Source organism: Temnothorax nylanderi, unplaced genomic scaffold, assembly GCF_030848795.1.
Source record: "Temnothorax nylanderi isolate EJ_2023f unplaced genomic scaffold, tnyl_v1.0 TNYL_tig0504_pilon, whole genome shotgun sequence".
In the NCBI taxonomy this organism is placed as follows: domain Eukaryota; kingdom Metazoa; phylum Arthropoda; class Insecta; order Hymenoptera; family Formicidae; genus Temnothorax; species Temnothorax nylanderi.
This window is the reverse complement of record NW_027249566.1, coordinates 2,436-20,026: the sequence shown is the minus strand read 5'-3', so window position 1 is coordinate 20,026 and position 17,591 is coordinate 2,436. Positions and strand designations below refer to the sequence as shown.

The 17,591-nt window shown below is 36.6% G+C and overlaps 1 protein-coding gene and 1 pseudogene across 2 annotated transcripts; one reads left to right on the top strand and one right to left on the bottom strand.

Annotated features, from left to right (window-relative positions):
* Positions 1–1,493: 1,493 nt before the first annotated feature.
* On the bottom strand, positions 1,494–6,287 carry LOC139783474 (CLIP domain-containing serine protease HP8-like; annotated as a pseudogene).
* Positions 6,288–14,740: 8,453 nt separating this feature from the next.
* On the top strand, positions 14,741–17,206 carry LOC139783479 (serine/threonine-protein phosphatase 6 catalytic subunit-like). 2 transcript variants are annotated; one of them, XM_071722659.1, is made up of 7 exons: positions 14,741–15,282; positions 15,397–15,505; positions 15,601–15,723; positions 15,991–16,200; positions 16,295–16,310; positions 16,392–16,497; positions 16,622–16,637. In XM_071722659.1, exons 1-6 carry the CDS (start codon positions 15,089–15,091, stop codon positions 16,397–16,399), a joined length of 660 nt encoding a protein of 219 aa, XP_071578760.1. In that variant the 5' UTR covers positions 14,741–15,088; the 3' UTR covers positions 16,400–16,497; positions 16,622–16,637. The 2 variants fall into 2 exon arrangements, with proteins under 2 accessions (XP_071578760.1, XP_071578761.1); XM_071722660.1 differs by lacking the exons at positions 14,741–15,282; positions 15,397–15,505; positions 15,601–15,723 and adding an exon at positions 16,870–17,206 and having other exon boundaries at positions 16,061–16,200; positions 16,622–16,783.
* The last annotated feature ends 385 nt before the right edge of the window (positions 17,207–17,591 follow it).

Below are 17,591 nucleotides of genomic sequence, written 5' to 3'. Positions count from 1 at the left end.
AAAATAATATGAAAATTTTAAGGGGGTATTTTTGTCTAGAATGCTGTTTTTGGAGGTGATTTTTAAAATAGAATAAATTTAAAACTATTTGAGTTTTCTTTCAGAAATTTTTTACATATATTTATTATGTTGCTTTAAAAACATAATAAATTTTGTTGGAAAAAAAAGATATTTAACATGAGATTTTGTACGCTTAGGCACAATGGTGCGCTCTTGATTGGCAACCAGTGTTGCGGATGTGTACGTATCTGAAAAAAAAAAACCAAACATATTCTTAATCTGTATGAGTGTTGTGAGGGTTGGTACCAGAATTGAGTTGAAATAATTTTTTTTCTTATTTTTATAACTCGCTGAAGAGGAAAAACGTAAGAAAAATTGACAATTAACATTTAGCATGTCGTTATTTTGTAAAAAAAAATTTTCTGGCCAAATCTGGTACCAATCCTTACAACACTCACATTATAGATGAAGAATATGTTTGGTTTTTTTTTTCAGATACATACAACGTCCGCAACTCTGGTCGCCAATCAAAAGTGCACCATTGTGCCCGGGCGTACAAAACCATATGTTAAATTTCTTTTTTTTTTTTCAACAAAATTTATACATGTTTTTAAAGCAACAATAAATACGTGTAAAAAAATTCAGAAAAAAAACTCGAACAGTTTTAAATTTATTCTATTTTAAAAATTACCTCCAAAAACAGTACTCTAGACGAGAATAGAAATCTTCTCTATTCTCCCTCTTAAATTTTCTAGCACAGTTGTCTTTGAATACGCTTTTTGAAGTTGCTTGGCGTAGAGGCGTAGACTACTGTGACGTATGATGATACAACGGCGATAGGTCGAATTCCACAGTGACCTTCGCGCGTTGATAACTCCGAGGGCAAATAAAGATGGCGAATATCGAACAACATAATCATCGATCACATAATTTTGCAATCCAACAATTTGCGATTTTATACTACGTTATACTCAAAAGAGGATGGAATTATCAGGAAATTCGTTCATTTCTTTTTATTAGATAGATAAAAAATGTGTATAAGAAGTATTGTATATAATATATATATATTCCAATTGGAATATATATAATATTCCAATTTATCGATAAATGACACGTACATTTCTATAGAAATATAAATTTTATGTGACAGGCATCAAGGATTTGATTGCATTGATAAAAATAATCGCATTATAAGAACAAGGATAATAATACCTAAGGAAAATAACGCATAACTATAAAAAAGATAACAAACTTGAAAAGCATTATTTCAAATATATAAGGAAATTATTAAAATAATATTAAGATAATAGAAGAGAAAATAAATGAGCAGAATAGAGCGCCGAGGAAAAAAATTATTAATTTAATATATTTAAGAAAGAATTTTCATTTATTTTTATTAGTGTTATTAAAACTTGAAAAATATTTTTTTTAAAACTGTCGTTCTTACATGATAATATTCTTTAGGATATTGACTTCTCAATGATCCAATATCGTGAATTTTATTTTAAATTTATTGCACTTTGAATAAAACTCGCTAAAAATATCTGTAGGTATTACTATAAAAGTATAAAATATGTCATTATAAATGCAGATAAGACGAATGAGCAATTAATGTCACTTAACTATACATCTTTTCTTAGTATTATTGAGTATGTTTATGTCTTTCGTGTATATAGGAAACACAGATAAAAATATATTTATTATATAATGATGACAATCTCATCTTTTATCTCACATATCGCACTATTAGAAGAATATAGTCATAACTTAAAAAATTTTCGATTTTGAGTTAAGCCCATAAAAAGTATGCGTAAAATGTTACCGAAATGTCTTTTTTGCAAAAAGTTACTATAGTGTCACAAGTCTATATGCGAAATCTGCCGCACGGAGAAAAAGTGTCGTTATTCTTTTAAACCGGTTATATTGCTGGATGAATAGTGTTATAAGTAAATAAATACAGTGAGTGTTGCAGTATTTCTACTGGAACAATGTCACAACCTGAAAATATTTTGACTTGTGACAGTCTTCTTTTACAAAATAAGGAAATTTTTTCTGGCAAATGCACTGGGACAACAGTTTTTCAAAAACAACTGAGAATGAGATATAATGACAGACATTCAGATTATAGAAGTAGAAAAAATAGTTCTTACATTATCTCTTTTAAAACATCTTTCTCTGAGCAAAATTACAAAAAAGTACTAGTAAATAATAGGAGAAAATCAAAATCTGCCGCTGCCTATTTAGAACTACAACCAGCGTACTTTAGAAAGTTATTTATTATATTAGGAAACAAAAAGAAATCTGATATTCGGGAATTTCTCAAAGACAATCATATTCCAAAATTTTATCGTACTTTTTACGAGTTTATATTTTTATAATTCAATTAATTCAATAAATTTAATTATTTTTTAAATAATTAACAGTCTTTTTTAATAATAATAATTATTATGTTTTTTTCAGACGTTGTTTAAGTTTCGTAGTTTATTAATACTTCATTATTTTGTTACGTTTGTAATACTTCATTATTTTGTTACTTATTTTATAATACATGATCTCTTCAAAAATGTATTTTAGTTTATATTCATTCTACTTTTAAAGCCTATACAAGTTTAGTAAAAACATAACTATTGCTGCAAGAACAATGACACATCTCAAAAAACCACCCTATCAAGGGTGCTGGAAGTTTTGAATAAAAATTCTTTTCAGAATCATACCAGATTTCTGTGTTAGTTATCTCACAATTCAAAAAAATTGAATTAAATTTTTGTTTTGCCTCTCTCTTGAAAATTGTAAATTTTTTAGTTTTAACAGTATTCTTCTCGATGTGCGACATTATAACTTCGCATTTCATGCGTCGCCACAGCAATGATCAGGAGATGAAACTTTCTTCACAGATGCATGTTGTCTCCGTTTATGGCCTCAATTTGCTAAGAATCCAGGGAACAAATTGTCTACTACTTTTGTGTATACGCCAGGCCATCCTTGCATGCCGCAAGACGATGGTCCAAAAGATATAACACCCATGACGGTCCACTTGCCGGTGGTTCCACCATTGGCGTTGCCCTCGGCAGCCATCAGGGGACCACCCGAATCGCCCCGGCACAAGTCTTTGTCTCTCTGGCTACCAGCACAGATTTGCTCATAACCGAGCTGGATACCGACTCTAGTGTAGATCTGCTTGCACTGATTCTTATCCATCAAGGGCAACGCCAACTTCAGTATAATATTTGAGGCCGAGCTGGTCTTTGTCCTGCCGCTGCTCGACCAGCCGGCCACATAGGGTTTGCCATAATACAGCGAACTGGACGGCAGGCAGATGGGTCTGATGTAAGCAGTGAACTTTACGTCGCGATTGAGACGCAGCAGTGCAATGTCGTAACGTTGATCTCGCGACAGTGGCCATCAGTATTCCTCATGGACGATCTGTTCTTCTATCCCTACGGTTACCGGATTATCAGTGCACTGCACAGTACCGAAATCATTTGTCACGCAATCCTTTTCAATGTCGGTATCATATTCGCCCAGGCGGACGCTGTTCAGACGCCAGTCGTCTAGTATGAGCCTGTCCTTGATGCAATGAGCGGCGGTGAGAACGTAGCGTTTACTAATCAAGACACCACCGCATACCGTTGATATCCCGTAGGCTGTAATAATATTGAAAAGATACATGAGTTATATGTAAATTTTTAAGAATATAATTTATTTTGATATTTGAAGTGTGTATATATGCACTGAATTTGGCTTTCTGATTGGAACCGCGTAAATTTTTTGTTTTTCACTTGATCCCTCAAATAATGAAAAATTCAGGCGGCTTCAACCCGGATATATGCCGAAAGCTCATAATATAATAATATAATTTACGTTACGTGAATTATCAAGAGACACGGTAGTGTCTCGCGCCAAGTACACGCGAAGCGAGATCGCACCGTGACTCTTTTACGCGAACGCACGAGTTGCGAGTACTTGAGATTTTGAGATCTCAATAACCACTCAACCGATCAAGTTCTAAGTAGACCCAATCGATAGCTTGGGTTTAAATTATATAACAGCGTGTTTTTATTTTTCCGCTACGTGCCCTACGAGCGGAAATATTACGATGCAAAGTCTGAAATGTTTTTTACAATTACAATTAAGATACGTCGTCGTCGCCGTACGGTTGCTTTTGCATCGATAGATAGCGTTTTCGAGAATACCTCGAGTGATTGAAAACAAGGTCGGTAAATGGCGCGTCGGTAGCGACGCTACATAAGGTCTTCCGCCGCACTTCGAGCTGTTTGGATCCAAAATGGCGACCACAACGCTCAGCTGATCCAAGGTCCGCGAATGGCGAACTACGTACACAGTAACAACTATTGTACGACGTGCACTAATGCACAGTCACTGGATCCAAAATGGCGGCCGTCGGAAGACCTTATGTAGCGTCGCTACCGACGCGCCATTTACCGACTTTGATTGAAAAGAGACAGCATATACGTACGTGTGTGTCGTGTGCGCTCTGCGCTCAGTGCAGACAGTGCGTTTAGCGCGTTCAGCGCGCTGTCGGTCAGTTACTTATAACCTAGAAATGTATCGTGATAAAACCGTGATCTCTCATCATTAAATACAATCGTTTACTTCCGATTTTCAGTCGCGTCACGCAAGGATCGAAGTGTCGAAATTAGGATGGGCGTCACAAGAGACGACATATTAGCGGGTCGGATTTATCAGTGTAGTGACAATTGTGAACGTCGTGACAGATAGTGACATATAGTGATCTTGACCAATCTTGGCAGGGAGCTGATACCGAGATCTTTAAGAAGGAAGGTGTATCCAAAATTGCATACGTACGTATATATGCTGTCTTGTAAAAGTTAAAGAGAACGAGAAAGTTATCTGTATCTATTATATGCACGTGTGACAGGCACTATCGCGTGATAAAGATTTTTCCAAAGTATGTTAATTACTTTTTAGTATTAGTGAAGTATTACATTATTTTGTGCAGTAAAAAAGATTCTGAGAAGGAAAATCGTCGCTCATGTTCCGTTTGTTTCTAATAATTAATACTTGAAATATTACGATGTCTACAGTATAAGTAAGGAAATGATAATTACAACGATAATTTATGGATATTATATTTCGCTTCTTACTTATTCAATTAGATCATATTATACTACGTTATTTACAACTTCAATATAGTATCTGATTTATATTTTATATTCAGTAGAACAAATTAATAATTGTCCTTGATTGCAGTTCAAGATGCAATTGGTAATGTAAATACACGGCCCAAATTTATTCGAAAAATGTTTTGGGATAAAAATTTAAAGGATCACAATTAAAGCAGACAACAGTTTGTGCTTTTGGTTAAAACAGGAGAATACTTTGTATTAATTTCTATTATTCTCTGCTTTAAGGGGATCCTATAGTGGCAATAATTACCGACATTTAGTTAAAACAAAACCACTTTTAATTGGCTTTACTGAATTGCAAAAATTTGGTCTAGAATTAAAGTACGCACAAAAATGTAGAGGGCTAGATCGGTTTTAACTTCCAAAACGAAAAAAAAATTAAAAATTTGGGTACATAGAGCTGTCACTGACGACAATATTTGGTTATACAAAAATACTGCAGTTTATATATACAAAATGAGAATCTAGCCCTCTAGGGAAAACATTAAAGAACAATATCGTGCAATTACAACTACGATAGAAGTCTAGAAAAAAAGTGTCATTGTTTTAACTTTTACACATGCAAATATACATGCGGAATGACAAGAAGAGCAGTATGGCGTGTAGCGAGAGATGGCGCAGCAATCGAAACAAGGACAGATGCCTCTCGTTAGACAAGGGCAGATATAGGCCGGTAATATAGAAAATGATAGAAAACGAATTAGAACGGAATTAAAAATGTTCGACATTATCGACATCAAGGAAGTTCGGCCTTCACTATAGGATCCCCTTACCAAAGGTTATAATTCTAAAATATATAATTGAATAAAGTTGTAAATAACATATGATTTAATAGTAAGAAGCGAAATATATATCCATAAATTATTATTTCTTTACTTACAGACATCGTGATACTTTAAGTATTAATTATAAACAAATGGAATGAGCGACAATTTTTCTTCTGAAAATCTTTTTTACTATTTAAAAATTTTAAAATACACAAAAATTTGAAAATTTTAAAAGAATCGGAGAGGGTGCCGTTATTCTACATATTTACCTAAAGTTTTATTGAATTAGAAATTTGAAAAAAAAAAATTTTATAAAAAGAAGTTTTATTGAATTAGTTATTAGTTACAAAAATATACTAATTACGTAAAAATTAATAATGTTTAGGTAGAAGTGCATTACGCATTACTTAAAAAATTAGTAATTTGTCAGAGAAAAATGTCTAGTTACTATAGGGGAGACCGGGGCTAAAAGGTCAACGGGGTTGAAGCGTCAAATCAAATATCTCGGAACCTGTATATTGTGCGAACTCGCTATTAACATTGTAAACGCTGCTTATGGTACCCATGTGACCAACGGAGTTTCGGCAGGTTACCTGCCGTGTTATGATTTTTACGAGGGCAAACGTGTTTTCGGAAGGTGAAAGTGAAATTTTCTGCGCGTGGAAATTTTGTAATATCTGCAATAATATTTGCTCTCCAAATCTCGAGGTACGTGATTATAAAGAATAATGCATGCTGAACACGAATCGAGTGTAGTTTTTTCATTATCGTTGATGTCTAATATTTCGTGGGCGATCAAACCTGAAACTTGTGTTTGGGGCTAATCAGTCAGTAAGCACCCGGGGCTGGTCAGTCACTGTGGCGCGCCGGGCGCACGACTTCAGCTCACGGCGATTTCAGGTTAGGTTTCCCTCGAGCGTGATTCTGTCTTCCCTTGCACGTGCGTCAGTTTGTATAGGAGGGAAATGGTACGCACGTATCGTCGCAAAACGGGTGTTTTGGCCGACCGAAAAGATGGCGGACTGTTGTTTTTGAGATCGCTCGCGCTCACGGCACGTCGGCGAGGTACGGCGAGGCACGGCACGGCTCTGCGATCCCGCGATTTCCGCGCGAGAGTTGACATGCCGCGCGCGCGGTAGATCGTCGTTGTTGGTCGTTGTGTCAGTGACAGTCGCGCGTGCGACCGCATCGTCCAGCGTTCGCCGCATCGTCTCGGCGTCATTGTCGCCGGCGTTGTAGTGGTGGTGGTGTCGGTGGTGGTCATCGTCGTCGTCGTTGTCGGCGTGGTGGTCATCGTCGTCGTCGTCGTCGTCGTCGTCGTCATCGTCGTCGTCGTGGTGGTCGTGGCCGTCGTCGTCGTCGTCGTTGTCGGCGCGTCGAGGAATCGGCGCGAGGACGCCGTCGAGTCGGTAAAATGGTCGCGCTCCACCGCGAGCTTTTCTAACCCCCCTGTCGCTATTTATCGCTCCCCCGCGAGAAACGCGGCTTGGTTAGGTTGCTCGAGGGTCCGCGCTGATCCTATGGCACCGGAACGCCGTCACGCGTGTTCCCCGTGGTTGCTCGCGTTGACAATATGACGTGCCGTTGGGGAGTTTACGATTTGGTTAACCTCTGTATTCACGTGCCTAAATTGTTTTACGGAATAGGTAAAACAATTATTTTTTATTAATGTTTCGCATAAAAATTTTAAATAAATTTTTATATTTTTCTCTTAAAAAACAATTATTAAAATGTATCCTATCATTTTTCCGGATTAGATGTACGTATATGTATTGAAAATGCAGTGTGACTGATTAGCCCCGGGCGGGTGACGCTTAAACCCCGGCATTTTTGAGATTTCAATTTTTCCACCGTTGTCGTTTTTGCTCTATATCGGTTAAACAAAGCGACGTAGATAAAAATTTCCTATATAAATTTTGTAGCTAAAGGTTCACTCTTTACAGTGGTATACCACATTTAACTAAAATTATTTATTTTCTTGTTAAAAATCGGCACCGAAAAAAAACTGACCTTTTAGCCCCGGTCTCTCCTAGTGAAAATTAGTATTTAGGAAAAACTGAATTAATTTGTTTTTGCAAATTAGTAATTAGTAGAAATAAATTGTTTATTATTAAAATAATTAATAGTTTACAACAAATGAATTAATATACTTATTTAAAAATTAATAATTAGTGGAAAATAATTACTAATTTTTTCAATAATGAATAATTAGTCTCACAATAAATTATATATATATATATATATATATATATATACAATATGGGGCGTTTTCTGTCAAAAAGGCCACCTTCCCCTGCCCACTTCAATTTTTGAGATAGAATGCTCTAAAAGGGCTTAAAATTTTCGTTGAAGTGTCTATTTTTCGATGCCGTGTGGCGTTTTTGAAAATTCAAAATGGCGGACCCAGAATCGTGATTAGAATGGAAAAGCACGATAATATTAGGCAACAAATTTTAAATTTTGTCGATTACATGAGTGTGAATAGTCATTTTCGATGTATTTTTGCCTGCTGAACACGAATCCGTTGTCCAAATTCAGCTAGCATGTCACAATTTTAAGAAAAATGGCCTCAAAGTTGTAAAAACGGCATTTTTGATGGTTGTCGTGACGTTGTAGCACGGCAGCAAATTTTTTTTCCTCAATTTCATTAATGCCACGCGAAAGTACCAACTTTTAGCTTTAAAATGCCTTGTGTTTCGTTTCGGTATGATTATTCGTTTCTGAGATATAGCTAGAATTAAAAACACCGGTTGCGCGCTGGACTGGATTCTGTTTGATGGTCAACCAGCTCACCGGAGATAAAAAAAGATGTCAAAAATCTTAAAAAAATAACACAGCTACACAAAAAAAATTATTTTCTGGCCTGGGGGTCAGACCATGTTTATTATATGTTTTTGGGGTCGCTGAAACCGAATCCGAAGTCCATTTTACCCCATCACGTCAGGTTTTTGACATAACCTTATACCTATAATATATTGAACCTCACAGGGCACCTCCACGCGGTGACGGCGGGCAACGGAGCAATTCCGTTATCCGGCTGAGTCCCTGGATTACGGCGTTGATGCCGTCATGGCAGGCACAGGTGGAAAACGTTTAACGAGACAGGGATTCGGATACCCAGAATCGGCGGCTGGTCAGGGTGAGAATGCAGGCCCGCAGGCGCACAGTGGGTCGAAGCGTAGGAAATAGCGGACATAGAACCAAAAAATTGAATTATCGAAATATTTATTTTTTTTGCAAATTCTTATAGTAAATTTGTTGTAGATTACTGAAATAACGTCATTCACTCTGAATATTTACGTATTTTCCGTACAGATGTACGATAACACAGGTCATCCTTACATATGTAACTTCTGCGACTTTTCCGCGCTAATGTTTCAGGTTGCCCTATCTGTAAACGGTGTTGATGATCGAATGCACGTTTTTTCTACGTTATTGTTCATGTTTTAAGTAAACAAAAATGATATAAAAGACAGTTTATCGCATTACTTGAATATTTTCCGGGACAATATCTGATCCATGAGAAAAAGTACGTGTTATACAATTTGTAATTAAGTTATAAAAAAATGTTTAACATTGTTAGGATTCTCCATAATTTTATCGTATACAATAAGCCTTGTACTACATACCTATGGCGATATCAAGTGCCGCTAGGTGCCGCTTAGCAAAATATATAAAATTTTCTGAGCGAAAGTCGCAAGATGGCAAGTATCGATAGCGAATACTTGCAATCCCATGCCGTGTAATGAAAATGTAAAAGTTGTGGGTACTTTTTTTTATAAAAAGATAAATTTTCTATGACAATAATGATGATTTCATGATAATAAAATTACTCTATAGTCCCAGCGAAGGTTTTTAAGAAATAATTTTGTTAAAAATAGTAAGTATTACCGCTGGCATTTGCTAGGTATTTCTTACCTACCCAAGATGCACCACGTGGAGGTTGCACAGTCGGATTTGCATCTCGTGTGTGTGTGTGTGTGTGTGTGTGTGTGTGTGTGTGTGTGTGTAAATCAAAGATTGCAGACTGTAGTGTTAAATTAAAAGTTGCATTGCCTCAGGAAACAACTTGTCTTTCTTTTTTAAATTATCCCGTGATCGAAGACTCGAAATAAGAGGATCAGAAGTAACTAATAACTGATGTAAAACATCTTCATTTGTCGCTACTCTATTTATCTTGCGTGAGTGTCCTTCTCTGTATTTTCTGAATTCTCTATTCCAAGCTTCGCTTGCCTCTTCTGATAGGGCGCCTATAGGAATAGAGAAGTTGGATATAATTCCTTCTCCATGTATTAATAATTTATGGACGGATGAAGGCATATTGTACCAGCCATAATGATGGACAAACAATCTTGCTGTTTCTATGGCATATTTTCTGAATTTCTTCGCGTCTATTGCTTCCCCGCATGAAATTGTTTGGAGAATTATTGCAAATCGTTTGATTAATTCTTTATCTAATCCTGTAATTTCTGCAGTAATATCAATTTCAGAAAAGAAACGTCTAGCCGTGTTCCATATCGAATTTTTGCTTCATGTGTCATACAATTTAACATTCAAAAAATGGTCGGTACGCAATCCCGTTTTTATGGAACAACGAGAAAGCACGAAGAGGAAAATACAAGAAGAATTTAAGCGAAAGTTAGGATTACTCGTGGACATCGTCAAGCATGGATCGGGTTTAACACATGATGGAAACAAAATTATAGACCTTTGATCGCGTATAAAGCTGGGTCTAATCAATCAAATCTTAAAAAATTATATATGAAATAGGGGTAGAAAAGACTGAAAAATATAATAAAATTAGAAATAGATCGATATCTCCAAATTTGCGGAAGTTAAAGCAACCACGGACATTTCTAAAAAAATTCAAAATTTTTTAAAAAAAGAACCCTTTTACTGATTATCGCCAAATTCAATACCAACTTTCCATACATGATGCTCTATCGATTAAAAAAAAAACATCAATATACTTTTATTAAAGATAATAAAAATCACGCAAAATGTTGCTAAGGTTACGATAAAAAATTAATTAAATTTATTAATTCTTCTCAATTGACTTCTGACATTTTAATAATAGTTCCTGTAGTCGTTTATGAATATTTAGATAAATTGTCAGAAGTGCTATGAAATATGTACGGTGTGAAAATCAAGAGAAAAGCGATCGGTCCACTGGGCGCTGCGCCGCGCGCCGAAAGACGCTCTCGCACTTTGCACCTGATTTTCTCACGATTGCTTCCACTTTGCCTTCTGACACTTTGCACTTAGTTTATTCTATACGTAAACGATACAAATGCAAATTGTCAGAAGTTCTTCTTAATATGTAAATTTGTCGAGATTTTTCTCAACTTTGGCAGCTTCTGACAACTCTTTAGCTTCTACTTACTCTTCTGACAATTTTTTCCCTGCTTTTTCTCATACTCCTCGATACTTATGTAAATTTTCAGCCGTGCCGATCGACAGTTTTTTTGGTCGGAAAATTTACACGTTTGGGCGGGCGGCCACCCACTTAGCTTCCAGCGCGCCTTCTGACGATCGGGCTTTCGCTTTGCCGGCAGCAATCGAACCTTTTCCAGGTAAGATATTTCGTGGACCGAGGCATGTCGCTTTCTCTGTAGCCAGCTCTCCGTCTAGTAGCTTTATTTCTCTTTAACAAAATTAATTAAAATTTTCAAGCAAATTCAATGGTACACATTTAAAGAGTGTTCTTCAGGTACAAAATTGCTTAAGAAAGTTTTGCTGTATGTCGCTTAGTTTTGCCCCCAGGGAATGAAAAGTGATGCAAAGACAAATTTTTAAATTGAAAAATGTCGGGGCAAACTCGACACTTTGCCTGATCAACACAATTTGATCAGGAACTTATTTTTTACTGTCTGAAACTGAAAATACATTGTTTATCGTGTATTTGGAAAGTACAAAAATTCGGAATTAAGTAAATCAATCATTGGAAATAATGAGAACAAAACTTGTTAAACTTTCAATTATTTTCATCTAAACTCATGTCTGAAAAACTAATTTATGTAAGTAAATTCGCGATCGGACGTGCACACATATTTGTCATGAGTCATATGGCTGCATGACAAGCATCGTTTGTTATTGGGAGCCGATGAAACGGCGTGGTGTCGACTTTGCCCCGAACCTCGTTTTTCACTTTTTTTTACTCCAAACACATGAAAATTTTGAAAATATGTAAAAACTATTATTGGATTCGTATAGAGCATCTATAGGTTCGCAAGATTAAAGCTCGATGAAAGAATAGAAATTTTCGAGAGATCAGACAAATTACTTTTTATCATCAAAAACACTTATGTCGCGCTAAAAAGTACACCATAACTCAGAATGTCACCAAATTCCGTTGATAATACTGGCACATAAAGACGCATTTACAGTAGGAAAGGCAAGTTTCTACGATAGATTTAAATTGGCAAAAAGTCTTAAGTTTGCCCCGGTGTCGAGTTTGCCGGTCTCCCCTACACGAAATAATGAGCTGAATCAATTGGTGTAAAAAGAAACATTTCTGTTAAAAACACAGTTGTTAAAAAAGAATATGTAATTATAATATATATACATATTGCATTTTGAAGATAGTATACCTGATTTCTTCTATTGCTTGAAGATAGCCAAAACGCTGATTTTTTTAATCTATGCCCAACTTACATAATTTGAGCGATATAAGAGTTATATCTAACGAAGAAGATTAATTAATTTTTCAGAACATTATTTATGAGAAGCGAGGAGGCTCACGATAAATAAGCATCACCCTGATTCGTGATAGATAAGAGGATGACTCACAACAAATACCTTGATTCATGAGAAGCAAGAAGACTCATTATACAAAAGCACCGCGAATTAAATATAAAATTGTAATGTAACCTCCACGTGGTAAATTCTGGAAATTACAATTTTGTAGGCCAATAACAGACATATACAGGGTGTCCGGTAATAATCGCCGAATCTTTTGTATGCAAGTAGAGTCAGTTAAACCGAGTAGAAAAGTCTTTTTTGTCACTTGAGTTGAGTTAGGTAACGTAATTTTGTGATGATATAATTTTGTTAAGGAGAAATAAAGCTACTACTTAGGTTGGATTTTTGAATTTACAAAATACATTGCTTGTACTTGGCACCTTTTTTTTATCTTTTTTGAAAAAGGTGATTTTGTACTAATATCACGCATTTTTGTAGTGTTAAGGTGATGCTGGAGCCGTCTGTATAACCGACAAAATTACCATTTTCTATGTTATCGACCTATATCTGTCCTTGTATGGACAAGGATAGCACCTACATTGCAGGCATAGATACGCACGAATCGTCATATACACTATACTCTTATATTAGACTTCTAATCTCGATTTGGAGGGTTTATCGATGTTTTTCTTGTTGTGCAATTCAGGGAAACTCGTTTTCACGTTCGTATCAATATGGTATATCTTTTATATGAAGCACATCTTGTGATGAGCTGACAGCGATCGCTGTAACTTGAGACGCCATATTAGGATAAAAGTAGGTAAGGAAATCTGTAATTCCGTAATTTTTTCTCGTTTTCTATATCAAATCGGAGTTTCCCTGAATCATTGATGTATGTACTGCAATTCTGGAAAAGGATTTTTAATTCTGTCAAATTAATACGACGCTACGTGACGACAAAGAAATGTCGGTAAAACAGACGACTCCAGCATCACTTTAAGGGGATCCTAAACTGACCCAAATTACCGAAAATTACAGGGAGAGTTCCAACTTTGAGTAGACTGCACAGAACTTAAAAATTTTTATACACAATTGAAATATGCACGAAAACAAATAGTGCGACTGTTGGTTTCAAGACAAAAATCGGAAAAAATTAAAAAAATACATTTTTGAGCTGTCACCTACCGTAAACGTTTGCTTAATACAGGAGTTGTACAGTTTGTATGTACAAAATGAGATACACGCACCATTCGTATAATGTGAACAAAGAATACCGTACATGAAAAATTAAAATTAAAAACGTAACAAAAAAGTTTGAAATTTCACTACTATTTTGTGCAAAAGCACATGCAGGTTGATAGAGTAAGCAGTATTGCGTGTAGCGAGAGATGGCGCAGCGATCGAACAAGGACAGATTACTATCCCAGACAGCACAGGATATCCTACTGATGTCCGTTTTATGTCCATTTCTTGTCGGGATGTCCATGGACCTTATAAAGATATCCATAGGATATACCATCGACATATAGTATGGACTGCGCACAGGTATAGAAAAATATGACCGGCGACTCACACCGGTGGAAGAAAAGAGATAGTGACTGGTAGAGGTCAAGCTGTCTTTTTCTATCCAGTGCGTACAGACAAAGAGGGAACGAGGTAGAGGTCAACTCTACCGGACACTTTTTGAAGGCTTTTATATAGGGATCGCGTAGTCCATACTATATGTCGATGGGATATACATTTGTGGACACTGTAGGAATATCCCAAAATGGACAAGTTTGTATATCCATATGCTATCCTTCTATGCCAACGCCATCTGCATGTCATTCCGATCCTGATCTCTTTCTGTTACCTTCTATGGCCGGGCAGGCCAGGATCTCATGTTGATCACTTCGAAAATTATACGTTATTTATATCAAAGGTAATCCTTTTTCTTCTTTTACATCTAAAAATCGTATTGTGTGCCATTGGCTTTATATCATTATAATAATGATATATAAGAGTTAGATTCTTTTAACCTATTAAAATTTATATATATGCTGTTTCCACAATCAAGATCGAATAACCTCAATCATGGCATGAAACAATTAATTACTATATATAGTTAAGGAGGTTGAAGCAGTTTGGTCAATCAAAGATTTTCGTTTTTAAAAAATATATATCAAGAGACACGGTAGTGTCTCGCGCCAAGTATACGCGGAGCGAGACCGACCGTGACTCTTTTACGCGACGCGACGGGTTGCGAGTACTCGAGATGTTGAGATCTCGATAACGAGTGAACGGATCAAGTTCTAAGTAGGCTTGATCGATAGCTTGGGGTCGAATTAGGGGGGGGGTTTCTGTTATAATATTTCCGCTACGTGCCCTACGAGCGGAGATATTGCGACGCAAAGTCGAAATGTGAAAATTTATTTTTAAGATACGGAGATACGTCGTCGTCTCTCAATCAATATAACATATATATATCAGAAAATGTCACTTTCACTTTTTCGACACTGGCGGCTAGCGGCGTTAGTATCGCAGTGCAGTGCAGTGGAGACAGTGCATTTAGCGCGCTGTCATCAGTCAGTTCATCAGTTAACCTATTCTCGAGAGAGACACGGTAGTACGCGCGGAGCGAGACCGACCGTGACTCTTTACGCGACGCGACGATTAATTCAATCAAGGTAATTGTTTTATGTAATTATCCTATAATTAATTATCTTATTCTATATACTACGTTTACGTGAGTGTTTACATAGGTTAATAACCTATTATATTTATTTATATATTGACGGCAGGGAGCTGATACTGAGATCAAGGAGTCAAGGAGCCTGTTCACACGAGGCGTTTCTGCCGCGCGATTGCGGCCGCGCGTTAACGTTTGCACGAGCCGCACGCTGTCGCGAGGTAAGGTGCGACAACACGCGTACGCGAAACGGCAGTAACACCGTAATCGTGCCGGCGATATACTGAAAATTGAATTGCTTCGTGCTTATCTGGAGATTTCGTATCCCTACATCGTATTACCACCGCTGCCGGAAAAGAAGGTTCTCTACGCTTGGCAGAAAGTGACGACTGACACGTTCGATCCCGACTTCGTTGATCGCAGAAGAGCTGGACTCGAGGTACGTTTCCGATTTGCAATTATAACAGTATCGTGCGATGAATGTTGTACTAACCTCAAAGTCGGAGCATCCTTGCTCACCGCTACGGGATCGACGTAAAGTTTTAGCGGATTTTAATCTTCCGAATTAGCGTCGCAACAATATTAGTCTTCCATTATCTATTGCCTCACAACTTTTCGATTTTAATATTCTGTAGCTGTATAGTTATTTGTACACAATCGTGATATTAATATACATCAGATTGTTCATGTTTTTGTGCTGTTACAGTTCTATGATTTAGAGGAACTGTTTCGTAACGGTGGCCCCGTGCCAGATACAAATTACATATTCCTGGGAGATTTTGTCGATCGGGGCTACTATAGCTTAGAAACGTTTACTCGTCTGCTCACACTTAAAGCTAAATGGTCCGACAGGATAACGTTACTACGCGGTAATCACGAAACTAGACAAATCACGCACGTTTATTTGGATTTTACGGTAAGTGCGCAACGATACTTTCTTTTCTGGGCTTTTTTTACATTTGTGTATAATAAAGCTTTGATTTCATTGGTCTCTTCATTTTCTGTTCTAGATGAATGCCAAAACAAGTACGGCAATGCTAATGCGTGGAAGTACTGTTGTAGAGTATAACTCCACTTTTGATTACGCTCGAATAAATTCTGTTTTAGTTAATTGATGAACAGGTTCTTTGTGTACACGGTGGATTGTCTCCAGCTATTAGAACACTAGATCAAATTAGAACGATTGAAAGAAATCAAGAGATTCCACACAAAGGTATTAATTGTATAAAGTGATATGTCATTGCAAAAGTTACATAATAATAAAAGTTACATGACTGGATATTTACTGTTATTGTACAATAATAATAAAATATCGTTGCTTAATTGCCATATTACAGGTGCTTTCTGTGATTTGGTCTGGTCCGATCCAGAAGATGTAGAAACATGGACAGTAAGTCCGCATGGTGCAGGCTGGCTGTTTGGCAGCAAAGTGACTTACATGTTCATGGAAGTGAATGATCTTAAACTCATCTGTAGGGCGCACCAATTAGTTCAGGAAGGTATGTCTTTGCTCAAATATTTCTGTCGCAGATTTTTTTTAAATATCTCGGAAGTATGTATGATGACGCATATTTTTATCATGCAGGTTATAGGTACATGTTTAATGACAAACTCGTCACAGTGTGGTCGGTCCCAAATTATTGTTATCGATGTGGTAACATAGCTAGTATCATGCAGTTCACGACAGTGGATCAGAGATCACCAGTGCTGTTCCAGGCAGTGCCTGATTCCGAGAGAGTAATCCCACCTCTAATGCCCACTCCGTACTTTTTGTGATCTATCTTAGTGGCTCATCTGTACGGATGCGGAAGAGAAATGTCTGTGTCTAGACTCTACGGAATCACATGATTTGATTGGCCGGATCCAGGCTGGTACCATGACGGACCCACACATTCATGAGAATATATCACTGATTATATACATATTACTTTAGAAAATTTTGATTCCCTTAAAAGAAATTATTTGATGCGTTCTACGATCAAAGTACGATACTTAGAGAGGACTGAATTGTCGTGTGATTGATCTTATTCAGGGAATGTTCTTTAGATTTTTTAAGAACTTTATCAGGTTTTACATGTTGTAAAGCTACTTTTATATATCTACATAGTATCTGCCATTGCATCAGCCTGATTTTTGTAGCTCGAGAAAAAAAAGAAAACGATATTTTGCATCAGAGCAAATGTGAACATTCTGTGGTATAGACGCTTTTGCTGTCTACTATGTACATTCTGTAGAGCATTCATATCTCAGAGCAGCATTCTGGACTTTAATGTTCAAAGACTAAGAGCTTTTAAATAATTTATGAGC

Excerpts from the sequence above, each read along its gene's own strand:
- LOC139783479 (XM_071722659.1), top strand. The coding sequence starts at position 15,089 with ATGTCACTTTCACTTTTTCGACACTGGCGGCTAGCGGCGTTAGTATCG. Across the intron at positions 15,283-15,396 it reads CGACGATTAATTCAATCAAG|GGAGCTGATACTGAGATCAA; the intron begins GTAATTGTTTTA and ends TATTGACGGCAG. Across the intron at positions 15,506-15,600 it reads GAGCCGCACGCTGTCGCGAG|ATTTCGTATCCCTACATCGT; the intron begins GTAAGGTGCGAC and ends GCTTATCTGGAG.